The sequence below is a fragment of the Brassica oleracea genome, chromosome C4 (assembly GCF_000695525.1).
Source record: "Brassica oleracea var. oleracea cultivar TO1000 chromosome C4, BOL, whole genome shotgun sequence".
In the NCBI taxonomy this organism is placed as follows: domain Eukaryota; kingdom Viridiplantae; phylum Streptophyta; class Magnoliopsida; order Brassicales; family Brassicaceae; genus Brassica; species Brassica oleracea.
Genome location: NC_027751.1, coordinates 9,599,629 through 9,614,271, shown reverse-complemented (window position 1 = coordinate 9,614,271; position 14,643 = coordinate 9,599,629). Strand labels below are relative to the sequence as shown.

At 36.7% G+C, this 14,643-nt stretch overlaps 1 protein-coding gene across 3 annotated transcripts; it reads left to right on the top strand.

The window, feature by feature from the left end:
* The first annotated feature begins 8,606 nt into the window (after window positions 1-8,606).
* Window positions 8,607-12,247, top strand: LOC106336898 (pentatricopeptide repeat-containing protein At2g33680). 3 transcript variants are annotated; one of them, XM_013775869.1, is made up of 6 exons: window positions 8,607-8,810; window positions 8,961-9,076; window positions 9,195-9,245; window positions 9,592-9,665; window positions 9,754-9,824; window positions 9,934-12,247. In XM_013775869.1, the coding sequence occupies exons 3-6, from the start codon at window positions 9,221-9,223 to the stop codon at window positions 12,137-12,139; spliced, it is 2,376 nt and encodes a 791-aa protein (XP_013631323.1). In that variant the 5' UTR covers window positions 8,607-8,810; window positions 8,961-9,076; window positions 9,195-9,220; the 3' UTR covers window positions 12,140-12,247. The 3 variants fall into 3 exon arrangements, with proteins under 3 accessions (XP_013631323.1, XP_013631324.1, XP_013631322.1); XM_013775870.1 differs by having other exon boundaries at window positions 8,623-8,810; window positions 8,971-9,076; XM_013775868.1 differs by having other exon boundaries at window positions 8,623-8,810; window positions 8,950-9,076.
* The last annotated feature ends 2,396 nt before the right edge of the window (window positions 12,248-14,643 follow it).

Genomic DNA, 14,643 nt, shown 5'->3' with positions numbered 1-14,643 from the left:
ACCATTAATTTCTTTTTTTTTTTTTTTTTTTTTTGTTTTTGTCCTTTTAAAACAATGCATGTTAAATTTTCGAACAATATATCAAGGGAACGCCTCAAAATTCTTTTGTTATTATTTGCTTCGAGTCTTCATTAGTGTTTTGCTATCAAGTGGCATGTAGTACTGAGCCATAATAAACACTACTATCCATGAATCCATAAGTGGCAACGTGACATTATCTGAAATAGTACTTGTAGAATATATAAGCAGCTAATGAGATGCCTACAATGGTGGTTAGAACCATAATTATGAAGAACAAACTGATTCTCGATTCATTTCTTCTCTCTGCACAAGCTAGCTAGTAAATTTAATAATTTGAGATCTGTTCTAAAAATATTTAGAAGAAGTTCCTATTCTCTATTTGACACACCTATACCTATAGAGACAGTTATTATAGAGCATTTGCATCACATCCTTCCCAATTGTTCCTGCATTTGCAGTTATCACGTTGACAAGCTGATTTATCTTTGCATTTTTAAAAAATATTTGTATTTTTTTTTAGTAAAAATGTATTGACCCCAACAGAAAATTAAATTTGACCCCACTAAAAATTGAACCCCACAAAAAAAATTAAAATTTAAAGACAAAATTATATAACTAATATATTTATATCATTTATTTGTTAAAATTTGGATTTGAATTAATTTTTATCTCAATTTTTACTATTACAAAAAAATCATGAAATTAATAATACGTTTTTATCTTAAACTTAGTTACATATTAGTTTTAAGCCCAAATTATATATCACTACAAGAAAACAGCGATATTCTGACGGACATTCCGACGAAAAATGAAATCCTCGGAATATACCTCAGAATTTCCGAGGAAATTCTGAGGAAACACAAAATTGGGTTTCCTCGGAAAAAACCGATGAATTCCGAGGAAATATTATAGCCGTTGGAGAGCCGTTGGGGGATTTTACAAAATTCCGAGGAAATTCCGACGAACTAGTTTTGTCCGTCGGAATTTCGTCGGAATTTCCTCAGTATGTCGGCAGGATTTAAACTGTAAATACAAGCACTCCTCTTCCTCTTCATTCACTTCATATCTTCATCCTCCCTCTTACTCTATTTACACACGAATTTGATTCATAAAAAATATGTCTTCTTCAAATTATTTTCGTTCTTGGATCGATCGACCTCATTTGGATCCGAACACGAGATTGCTTACGGAAGAATACCAACGAGGTATAACTGAATTCATGGGGTTAGTTCACCGACAACCGGAAGCAAAAACAGGTATGTTAAGATGTCCTTGCTCTAATTGTAAAAATAGAAAGGTTATTAAAGAGTGGGATGTTTGGACTCACCTATATTTGAGTGGGTTTACACGAAGTTACAAAATTTGGTATCATCATGGGGAAACTGATTATGAACATGGTAGTACTAGTGAACCTCAGCCAGCGGTTAGATTAGAAGAACCAATTAGAACGGATGTAGATTATGGTGTAGGTACTGAGCAGATGGTAAATGATCATTTTAGAGGGGAAGATTTACCCAATGCAGAAGCTAGGAGATTTTATGATATGTTGGATGCTGGAAAGCAACCATTATACGAAGGTTGCAGAGATGTTCATTCAGCTTTATCATCTGCTACAAGATTGATGGGCATTAAAACAGATTATAATTTGGCTGAAGACTGTGTGGATGCGATTGCTGATTTTGTAAAAGGTATTCTACCCGAGGATAATGTAGCTCCTGGTTCATACTACGAGGTTCAGAAACTCGTAGCTGGTCTTGGTTTATCATATCAGGTAATAGATGTATGCAGCGACAACTGCATGATTTATTGGAGGGCGGATGAACAGCGGGTTACATGCAAATTTTGTGGAAAGCCTCATTATAAAGATACGAGTGGAAGAGTTCCAGTGCCATATAAAAGGATGTGGTATTTACCTTTGACGGAAAGGTTGCAGAGGTTGTATCTGTCTGAACGCACAGCGCAACCAATGAGATGGCATGCGGAGCACTCAACAGATGGTGAGATCAGACATCCTTCAGATGCAAAAGCGTGGAAGCATTTCCAATCAAAGTATCCCGACTTTGCGTATGAAAGAAGAAATGTCTACCTTGGATTATGTACTGATGGTTTCAGTCCGTTTGGCAAGAGTGGAAGACAATATTCTCTATGGCCCGTCATTCTTACACCATACAACCTCCCCCCAAACTTGTGCTTGCGACGAGAGTTTTTGTTTCTCTCGATTCTCGTTCCCGGACCAGAGCATCCTAAGAGATCACTTGATGTGTTTCTTCAGCCACTAATATATGAGTTGCAACAACTATGGGCTCAAGGTGCTGAAACATACGATGTTTCGTGTAAAGAAAACTTTCAAATGCGGACAGTACTAATGTGGACAATAAGTGATTTTCCAGCATATGATATGTTGTCTGGATGGACAACGCATGGAAGGATATCATGTCCATATTGTCAAGATAACACTGATGCTTTCCAACTAAAACACGGAAGGAAAACGTGTTGGTTTGACTGTCACAGGAGATTCCTACCACCTGATCATCCATATCGTAGGAGTAGGAATTTGTTTACGAAGAACAAGAGGGTGTTTGACAGTCCACCTCCGGAAATTTGTGGGAAAGATTTGAAGATACAACTAAGAGATTTTGGTGCAGAAAGGACGCCAGAAGTCGGTGGACATGAGCGTTTTCCGGTAGATGCTGTTGGAGAACTACATAACTGGCACAAAAAAAGTATTTTCTGGGATCTGCCATACTGGGAGGATCATCTGCTAAGGCATAATTTAGATGTCATGCATATTGAGAAGAACTTTTTTGACAATCTCATGAACACGATCCTTAATGTTCAAGGTAAAACAAAGGATAATTTGAAGTCAAGACTGGATTTAGTCGATATATGTGCTCGTTCAGAACTTCATGTTGATGAAAATGGTAGGGCTCCTTTTCCCATATACCGACTTGATGCAGAGGGAAAAGATGCGTTCTTTGATTGGATTTCAAACGATGTGGAATTTCCAGACGGTTACGCATCAAATTTGCGTAACTGTATCGACAGAAAGGAAGGAAAGTTTACTGGCTTGAAAAACCACGATTGCCATGTAATGATGCAGCGCCTCCTTCCGTTCGCCTTCAAGGAACTATTACCACAAAATGTTCATGAAGCAATTGCAGGGATAAGTGGTTTCTTCCGCGATTTATGCACGAGATCAGTGACTCTTGAAGGTATTGAAAATTTGAAGACTAACATAGCCGTGATTCAGTGCAACCTTGAGAAGATATTTCCTCCCTCATTTTTTGATGTTATGGAGCATCTTGTTATTCACCTGGCAAGAGAATTGGAACTTGGTGGTCCTGTGCAGTATAGATGGATGTATCTGTATGAGCGGTATATGTTCCATTTGAAGAAGATGGTGAAAAATTTAAGTAGGGTGGAAGGTTCTATAGTCGCACAGATGATCAATGAAGAAACTTCAAACTTTGCCGAGTACTACTTTCCAGCAGAAGTTCAGACCAAAAACAGAAGACCTGCTCGGCATGATGATAGAGGCGAACGGGCAACATATCATGTTACGGTTCCAGACATTTTCACAGACGTTGGACGACTTAGCGGAAAACCAAAGGACCGTCGACTTACTGAGCAGGAGCGCAGTAATTTGCAAACATATTTGCTCACCAACTGCGAAGACGTTCTTCAATATGAGAGGTAAATAAATGAGCTTACAAATTTTTATTTTAACAAGTTGAAATTTAAATCTTAATTAATTACATTATTGTCATCATATACAGGATTTTCATGGCAGAAAAGCGGTTCGAGTATAGATACGCCACAGAGGACGAACTAGAAGAAATGAAGCAGAGAGAATTTACTGGATGGATGTTTACTTATGTGAGTGCTTTAAACAAATTAAAATATATTTTATCACATATTTATACTAATTCACATTTATTGATATAACATATATATATATGTGCTATTAATAGGTGTCTGCTGGTTTGGCCAGAGGTGAAACATTTGACGATTGGATACGTGAGATGGTCGTTGGACCAAACTTTGTTGTGAAGTCATATCCGAGATTTTGTACTCGAGGATATGCATTCACAACTCAGAAGAGGAGACGTTCGAGTACGACTTATGATGATGGCGTTTGTTCTGCATCAGGAGATGATGTATACTACGGACACATACATGAGATTTTGGAAATCAAGTATTTGGGCATGGTTGGATTGCGCTGTACTGTTTTCTATTGTGATTGGCACGACAACACCCCAGATCGAGGTGTGAGAACAGATGCATTTGGTGTTACATCAGTAAATTCGAGGCGAAAGCTGCAATATTATGATCCTTTCATTCTTGCTTCCCAGGCCGATCAGGTAATTAAATGTTAATTATTCAGAATGATTCATCATCATGTGTATTAATTTATAATTTTTCTAAATGTTACAGGTTTGTTATATCAAGTACCCCCGGGTAAGGAACAGAGATGATCCATGGGTTACTGTTACAAGACTCAACCCGAGAGGCCGAGTTCAGGGAAGTTCTGAGCTGGAAGACCCACTACAACCAAGCACATCCGGCAACTGTAGTGCAGCAGAAAATTTAGCTGGAGTTGGCCTTGTAGTCGATTTAACCGACTTTGGAGAGGAAGCCGTCGTTCACGTAGAGGATGAACCAGTAATTGGAGAGTTTCACCAAGATCCAGATTCAGATTCATCTAGTGATGATGACTCGGAAACAGAATATCATTGATTTTTTTTATTTTTTTTAAAGAAATACCGAGGAAATTCCGAGGAACACTTGATATAACCTCTTTCCTCGAATAATAGTTATTTGGTTTATCTAGCAAGGCAAAGCTGAATACGAATTAAAAACTACTCAGAACACAACCAAATAAAACGAAGAAACCATGTAAAAGAAATACAAACTCATAATTAAGAAACCCAAAAAAAAACTCAGTTCAAAATTAACAGAAAATAAGACCATAAAACGTTAGAATAGAAAAGAAAATAAAATAGCCGGTGATAGCTCCTACTCCTCGTCTCCTGCTCCAGATGTTCCGCATCATTGGGTCTCTTGGACCTCTTTCTTACCCTGTGTGTACCACTCGAACCCGAACCAGAGCTGGATGGAGAGTTGTCCCGATGAACTACATCATCCTTTTGGCAACGACACGGCCTGATACGTGAAATGGCAGCCCAGATCTTGTGTAGCATGTCGTTGTTTGTCTTTATGCTCTGATCTCTCCAATGTTGTTGCTGGCGCGAAGTGGCGTTCGGTGGAAGCTCTTGCAGCTTGTACTGGCTGGAGTCTGATGGGAGTAGCTGATGGGGTTGTGAATCATCTGGAATGGCTTGTGCAGCCTCATCTTCTCCTTCTTCATCAACCACGCCCTTGCCTTTGGTCTGATATTTTGGCGTGAAGAAGGATGGCTTGTCTACTAGTGCGGTAGCAGGGGGTAGGAACTCAACTGCAGCCTCTGAAAGTAGAGAAGTGAGACCGATCTGAGGTAGGTGGCAGTAGAGTGTTTTCTTCGCTCGGTCCTGGAATACGTAGACGTAAGGACCATCCCGATCGATCCTCGAGTGGGGACCAGCTATGAACTCCTTACTTACTAGAGAAATGACATCCAGGTAGTTCCAAGCAATGTTGTTCGATCTGTCCAGTGCTACCTCCTGGTTCTTGCAGTCTACACCCACATGTCTAAGGATCCGAGTAATCACTGCACCAAATCCACATGCATTGCTCTTGGATTTGGTTACTTTCCCCTTGTATCCTGCTAAGTTTGCGGCCAGCACCGCTCCCATGTTGAAGGCAGTAGCAGGTGGGAATGTAGAGTTTCCAAATGCCGGTAGCAAATGCCTCACACCTTGGTACAGGAGGCACAACTCCCATTGCGTGACTGATGCGGCTGTGGTTGTCCCGTATAGCAATGAGCCAATGAGGCGTGTCGCATATCTCAGTACTGGGCTCCGGATAAGTGACTCCTTTGCCTGAGAAGATCTATAAACCCATGTGCCAATCGTTTCCCAGAAGTTCAACAGCTCTGAAGTCCAATAAAGACCATATGTCCTCTCCCCCGCACTCAATCCAAATAGTCCGCAGAGGTCTGTGAAAGATACCTCATAGTATACTTTCTGCACTACGAATGCCAGAAAACCTTCCTCATGCCTATCATCGGGACGGGTGACGTATGCGGATGCTATGAACTGGCGTACCAACTCCGGATAAGTGGGTTCCTTGAGGTTGCATAGTTGGCCTAGACCCATGTTCTGGAACAGTCCTTCAATGTCTGCTTGGATTCCCAATATTGTCATCGTCTCAGGACATGCTAGTTGTGTAGCCGGAACGGCTACCTTCTTCATGTTGTTGTAGTGGGTGGTATCAGACTTATCCCACTTCTTTGGCCTTTGCTTCTCCAGCTGTGACGAACCCGCTTCTTGTGTGTTTTTCTTTGCTGATGTTTTCGTGCGCTTCATTCTCTACAAAATAGAATCATTGCTCTCAACATGGTTATAATCAATTAAGAACTCAAAGCAACATGAAAATGAAAAGCGAAATCGAGTTGTGATAAAAAAAAAAACAAATTGAAAAAAATTCTCAATCCCTAAATAATCTCAAATCCTGTTCCAAACTCGTTAATCACAGACAATTGTGTTCTATTCCATGTTTAAACATCTGTTTCATGCATATTTGATCAAGGAATCAACACGGAAATAAGAAATTCACAAAACCCAAAAAATTGCTCAAGAACACGATTTCAGAATGTGGAGATTCGCGGAGTATACCTGAACCTCGGTATATTCCGAGGACTTTTCCGACAAACATGGGATCCTCGGAATTTCCTCGGAAGTTTGTTTCCTCGGAATTCCGTAAGAAAATTTCGATGGATTTCCGAGGAAACATGAAATTCCGAGGAATTATTTCCGACGACTTGTTTCGTCGGTATGTCGTCGGAATAACGATATTCCGACGAAATTCCGACGATTTTTTCCCTCAGAATCCTTGCTGTTTCCAAATAGTATAGTAATTTATATTAGGAACATTAAAAACAAATTAATAAACAAACTCATCTTCTTCGAAAAAGCGAAAGCAGAAAAATGTTCTGAACTAATTTCAAGTTGGGTTCTTTTTTTTTTATCTTATACTTTGTTGTTTTGATTATTTATTTATCAAACTAAAAATGATTATGATTCATTGATTCAAATTCAATAAAAATATTTAGGGTTTACGTTTATAACCTGAATATTTTTAACAACTAGTTTCATATTTAGAAATGGGCAAATTTTAATTAATTAGATAAATAATGGGCCAATTTATCTAGATGATCCTGGTGAAACAAAAATATTGTAATATCACCATAATCGAATAAAAAAAGTAAAATACAAATATTTAGTTTGAGAATTTTGTCAACCTCGTGGTCATAATTTTTAAGGCAATACTTATAAAAATACATCAAATTGGTTTAATCTTTTTTAGTTTGATCAATTTGGTAATTGGTTAGAATGTATTTTTCTATTTTTTATCGAAACAAATATTTAAAGATATAGTCAATGAAACTGTAATAAAAAAGTTTCAAAATATGAAGGTCGTAGAATATAGTTTTTTATATAGTTTAGTAATTATGTTAAAAACATTTTTGACCCAGTTCAAAAAGTTTCTGGCTTCGCCAACGGCTAATACTCAACTCTAACATAAGGGTTTGGTATAGTCTCGCTCCAGTCTATCTTCAATACTACTTCTTCGTCTCTTTTAAGAGTTTTCTAGAGCTATGGCCAAAAGAGCGGAGCTGCGGAGGATCAAAGCCTATGGTCTGTTGACTTTGTCTATAAGGTCAGGATCTTCATCTTTGGGTTCCTTTGGTGAATCCAGTACTTTTATCAATGGCTCAACAATATTGTTGTCTGCTAATAGAACATCTGATGCACCGGATTGTCCAATGGTCCATAACTTCTTCTGGGAGTGATGGTAGCTGAAGGGTCAGAGACTCCGAGAAAACTCTTTAAGTTGTTATTTCGAACAAGTTAGTCTACAGAGAGGAGAACACCTTCCACTGTTTATCCCTTATGATTCTCAACTTCATAAAACACTTATCTACTAGATTCCAGTTGAAACATTTGTAGTCCGTAGGTGACAATATTTTTAGTTGAAGTTCAGTTATCTTAACGTACAGAGACATAACTTCGGCTATATGGTAACTGTCTCAAGGAATATTCAGTTTTAGTATTAATTGTTAGTTATACGAAACTTAGCATCGAAGTCGTTGTAGTATAGTGGTAAGTGTTCCCGCCTGTCACGCGGGTGACCCGGGTTCGATCCCGGCAACGGCGTCTAATTTTTATTTTTCTGCTAATTTTTTAACAAAATTTTGTTTCTATAAATTCTCTAAATCGTTCGCCTCCCTACATTTCCGATTCAAACCAATTAGAAACCTACAAACCAGGGTGAACAAATAGAGCAAATTAACCTATATGAGTGATAAAATATTCAAGTGATGATGAGTGATATCCGAATTGAGTGATATTTGTGTGTTCTTCGTAGATGATTAAACAGATTTTTTTTTGACGAATAGAAAAAGTAAAAACAATCTCAAAAACCACAACAAAAAGCCCATAATCAATCAAGGGCCCATTGTCTTAAAGACAAAACCGTAAATTTTGAAAATAACGCCCCCTAACGGGGTGCAACATCGTATCGCTTGCTCTCTCACCGCACTTACTTTAGCCGTCTCTGTATCCTGCGCCGTCGTCACCATTTCACAGCCGTCACCACCATTACTCTCCTCCCCCCTGCTAGCTGAATTCGTAAGTCTCTCTTCTTGTAGATGTGTTCATGGTTCTGTTTCTTTAAATTATATCTGCGCACAATCTGTTCGATCAAATGCCTTAGATAGCCATGTGATGTAAGAGCAGACTTCTCCCTCATTTTTTGTATGACTGTTAGTGATATTGCAGCCTTTAAAAGCCCGCGTCTTTAGAAGAAGAAGCTAAGTGGGACAAATGAATAGGCTTAGAGGTCCTATACTTGGTGGTTCTTCTAGCAATATGTAAAAGTATCGACCTTTCTCTGGGTATGTTTTCTCATCGTTCCTTGTCAAGTTCTTTTTTTTTTTTGTTCAATTATAGTTGTCGAGTCATTTAAAGTTCAATTGAACTTGCGCCACTAATGTCGGAAAATCTTATGCTCAGGCTGCGCTAAAGGATTTGAATATTCAATGATTAAAGCTCCTGCCGCGAAGGGTAAATTATGTTTTACTTTTGAAACTTTTTGTCATGCTTTCTTCGTTGAGAATGTGTAAAATATCATGGAGAAGTTTCAAGGTGCTGTTAAAGGGTTGTCAGGGGCGGTGCTGGCAAAGGGATTTTTGAAACTTAGGATATGATTGACGTAAAAATAATTTGAATCAGTGTTCTATCTTTTTTATTAAAGTTGTTGAATTTTCATAAATGAAAAGGATGGATTTTGAAATATACTAGGGGTTTCAGGGGGATGTAAGCTTTTTAGCGTTAGGCTTAATGTGAGTGGGTTTCCATGCACTCTCTGAGTAATTTGGATTTTGAACGTTGCTCCTTGTGTAATCAACAGCTATAAAGAAGAAAGTAGAGAGAGATATTTACGGAGCTGGAAGTATTGGCCTTTTCACTGAATTTGACAAGGAGGTAGAGAAAATACCTCTGTCTCCGCATCTTTTTGATATTTGAATATCTTTTGCTACCATTAAAATTGATATTCATTCAAAATTGTCAGAGTTTGGCAAGAAGACCGAAACCTGGATTGGAAGAACACTCTGGTCTAGAAAAATCAGCAGAAGAGACCCTGTAAGTATTTGTTCCTTTCCATTAGATGATTTTCTTTCACCCTTTTGTTCTTAGGTAGAGTTCAAATATTATCTAACAACTAATAATCTAAATATTGCATTACATTCAGGGACAAACAATGTTCAACATCAATCAAAGAAATGCATCCGAGTACCTCCCAGACAGAACTCAATCCTGTCACTCCGAGTTCGACGTTCTTACACCAACTGACGCGTCATTCACAGCAAAGGAACCTCAAGGCTGGACGTGCAGTTCACGCACAGATCATCAGAACTGGAGCATCGTCATGCACCAAACATGCCAACGGCCTGGTCAATCTCTACGCCAAATGCGGACACTTACCCAAAGCCCACTCCATCTTCAGCTCCATAGTAAGCAAAGATGTCGTATCCTGGAACAGTCTCATCACTGGATACTCCCAGCACGGAGGTCTCTCCAGCTCCCGCACCGTTATGCAGCTGTTCCGAGAGATGAGATCTCAAGATGTGCTCCCAAACGCTTACACCCTCGCTGGAATTTTTAAAGCTGAATCGAGTCTTGGAAGTTGTACAGTTGGGAGGCAGGCTCACGCCCTTGTGGTCAAAATGTCAAGTTTTGGGGATATATACGTTGACACCTCGATGTTGGGAATGTACTGTAAAGCGGGCTTCGTTGAGGACGGACTCAAAGTCTTCGCCTTTATGCCTGAAAGGAACACCTACACGTGGTCCACTATGGTTTCTGGTTTTGCTACAAGAGGACGCGTTGAAGAGGCCATCAAAGTCTTCAATCTGTTTCTTAGAGAAAAGGACGAAGAAAGTGATTGTGACTATGTCTTCACCGCGGTCCTTAGCTCTCTGGCTGCAACAGAATACGTAGGCCTAGGGAGGCAAATCCATTCCCTCACGGTTAAAAACGGTTTGCTCGTGTTTGTTGCTTTGAGTAACGCGCTAGTTACCATGTATTCAAAGTGCGAGAGCTTGACCGAGGCGTGCAAGATGTTTGACTCGTCTGATGACAGAAATGGGATTACATGGTCAGCAATGGTTACTGGCTATTCTCAGAATGGAGAATCACTCGAAGCAGTGAAGCTTTTCTCGAGAATGTTCTCAGCTGGAATCAAGCCTAGCGAATACACTATCGTTGGGGTTCTCAATGCGTGCAGTGACATTTGCTATGTAGAAGAAGGAAAACAGCTTCATTCTTTTTTGTTGAAGTTGGGATTTGAGAATCATTTGTTTGCGACTACAGCTTTGGTTGACATGTACGCGAAAGCTGGTTGTTTAGAAGATGCTAGGAAAGGGTTTAACTGTCTACAAGAACGTGATGTTGCTCTTTGGACATCGATCATTAGCGGGTACGTCCAAAATTCAGATAACGAAGAGGCTCTGATTCTGTACTGCGGGATGAAAGCAGAAGGTATTATCCCAAATGAACCAACCATGGCTAGCGTTCTAAAAGCTTGCTCCTCTCTAGCTACCTTGGAGCTAGGGAAGCAAGTACATGGACACACAATCAAGCACGGGTTCAGCTTAGAAGTTCCAATTGGAAGCGCGCTTTCTACAATGTACTCAAAGTGCGGGAGCTTAGAAGATGGGAGCCTCGTCTTTCAAAGAACTCCTAACAAAGATGTTGTCTCTTGGAACGCGATGATCTCAGGCCTGTCCCATAACGGACGAGGAGACGAAGCCTTGGAGCTTTTTGAGGAGATGCTAGCGGTGGGAACAGAGCCGGATGATGTCACGTTCGTGAACGTTATATCAGCGTGTAGCCATAAAGGGTTTGTGGAGAGAGGCTGGTCTTATTTCAATAAAATGTCCGATCAGTTTGGGATTGTTCCAAAGGTGGACCACTACGCGTGTATGGTTGATCTGCTGAGCCGCGCAGGACAGCTTAAAGAGGCGAAAGAGTTCATCGAATCAGCTGGTATCGATCACGGTATATGCCTTTGGCGGATACTGCTAAGCGCGTGTAAGAACCATGGGAGCTGTGAGCTAGGAGCTTATGCGGGAGAGAAGCTAATGGCTCTTGGATCGAGGGAGTCGTCAACTTATGTGCAGTTGGCAAGCATTTACACGGTTTTAGGGAGGATGAGAGATGTGGAACGAGTTTGGGGGCTCATGAGAGCGAACGGGGTGAGCAAAGACGTGGGTTGTAGTTGGATCACTTTGGAGAATCAGTGCCATACATTTGTTGTGGGGGACACAATGCATTATAGGATTGAAGAGATCAAGGATTTGGTTAGATTGGTGAGTAGACCGATGATGGAAGAAGGGTTCACAACTGTGTTGGATTCTTCTCATGTCGAAGAAGGAACACAATTAGTTTTGTCATGATTTTTATCCGTCTATTATATATCGAGTAGAGATATAAATTTTGTTGTATTCTTTTAAATTTATAGGTTTTAGTTTAAGTGTGTAACCTTTTTGTATGAAATTATATAACATATAGTTAAATCAACCTATCAAATGTGATTGAATTTGATTAGTATGCCTATGAAAAATGGATACAACTTTTGAAATCCTCTGTAAATAATTTTTTTTAATCTAACTTATATTTAAAAATAAATTTTATTAAATATTGTAGATTTTACTATTTTCTTACTAATATTTAATATATATTATATATATATTAAATTAATTTGTATAAAACTAATAAAACTAATATAAAATTATATAATTATCAAAAATTTAGCCTAAACAATATTTATAAAATTTGTAGGTATATAAAAAACTAATGATCTTACGATTAGATATTTAAATTTTTTAAAAATTGTAGGAATTTTTGAAAGCTTTAGTAATACAAATTCGATAATTATACAAAAATAATAATATTTCAAAATTTGAAATGTTATATATGAATATATTTATTTTATAGATGATGTACGAGCTATTACCATATTAAAAAAAATTACCAAAAAGAAATATCAATATTACATGTAATATATGAATTATTACCATATTTTAATAAGTTTGCCAAAAATATAAATCAGCATTAAATAAAATTATCCATGTCATATTTTTGCGGAAGTCATATCATCAATTTTAATAGCCATGTCATATTTGTTTTGTGAAATTGATTGTAGAGAGGACATGTGGTAAAATCACTTCGCAAATATAGTCTAGGGGATATTAATTAATAGAAAAACATTTAAAAAGTTATATCACGTAATTTGTACTAATTAAAAAAATGTCCTGCTGAGTTGTCACCTAATTATAATGCTAATTTTGTTTACGTGGCGGCTGGAGAATCAATTGAGAATTTTGTTAGTCCAAAATTAAATTGGTAGGGAATATTATATTCAGTTAAAAAAGGAAATGTTATATTATATATTATGTCAATTATGGACCATTCATTTATCAAATTGAAATTATTATATATTCTTTCATTAAATAAAACCTGCAAAATTACCTAATGTTATTAATATATATATGACAATTAATAATTTTAAATAATAAATGTTTGCTATGTATACTTTCTATCATTTTTTAATTATTTATTATTAAAACAAATTACACAATTACATTAATCATATAAAAAATTTAAATTTTTTTGTATATGTTGTATTTTGAATTTTTCAAACGAGCATAAATTACTAAAACTGTTAAAAGTCTCACATAAACTTTTGTGAGCAAAGTTTATTTTTTTTTCTACAATAAGATACAATGATTATAAAATCATATGAATAAATAATTTTATTTTAATAGGTGTTTATGTTAATACATATATTTCATATCGTTTAATTAAAATATACATCATATGAAAATATATACTTATATTTTGATATATATATTTCATATTCATTGTTTTTTTTAAATGATTATAAATTATTGAAACTAATAAACATTACACATAAAAAAAAATCGTTTGTGTAATATTTGTTACACAAATATGCAAATAATCATAAAATCATATGAGTAGAAACCTCATTTAATAAATATTCATATTAAAAGCATATTATATATTTATGTTAATATCATTTAAATTTAACTATATATCATATACGATAGATAAGTTTGATTGTTTTGATTTATTTACCCTAAAATGATTGAGAATAAACAAGAGTGGTCGTTTGATTTATATGCGCACACCAATTTATTACATAACAGTAACTGGTTTCTTAGTTATTTAATATATAATTATTATTTTATTATTTCATAATATACCGAAAAATATAAAATATTTATTCTGCACAAGACGCGGATCTTAACCCAAGTATGTATCTCTTTAATAATTTTAAATCTTAAACATTTTCTTAATCTCAGGCCAAAACAAAATAACGAAATGAGAATAAATTCAAAAATCAATATTTATATCGAGCAATAACCAAAATGAAAAAAAAACGACACAAAAATGAGAAAAATATTGAAGATAGATAGAATTGACACGTGAACGTAAACTTCTCATAACCATAATTAACTTTTAAATTGTTAAATCATAATATAAAACCGAGCTGACGTAGTTTCATTGTAACCAAATAGTAGGCCTGAGATTCTTCGGCCTAAACGTTAACTTTTTATTCGATAAGTGATTATTTATTTTTAAAAATGAGATTAGCTCATTAGTAAACAAATTCTGTAATTTATAAAAACGTTTTTAAAAAAATTGTTTTATAGCCAAAAATATCAATTCGATCAATAATATAAATTTTATTTTTTTATATTATATTTTTGGAATAACTTTCATATAAATTTACGATACTCAGGATGTCCCTGAGATCTTATCCTAGTAAATAGTTAAAGAAGACACTATTGTGCAAGCAAGTAGATGTAATGATGACATGTGAGAGAGAAGGACTACAATCTCTTAAACTACTGATTACATGTTCTTGTATCATCTC

Coding starts and splice junctions, on each gene's coding strand:
- LOC106336898 (XM_013775869.1), top strand. CDS start 9,221: ATGATTAAAGCTCCTGCCGCGAAGG. Junction 9,246..9,591: donor TAAAGCTCCTGCCGCGAAGG/GTAAATTATGTT, acceptor TGTAATCAACAG/CTATAAAGAAGAAAGTAGAG. Junction 9,825..9,933: donor AAATCAGCAGAAGAGACCCT/GTAAGTATTTGT, acceptor CATTACATTCAG/GGACAAACAATGTTCAACAT.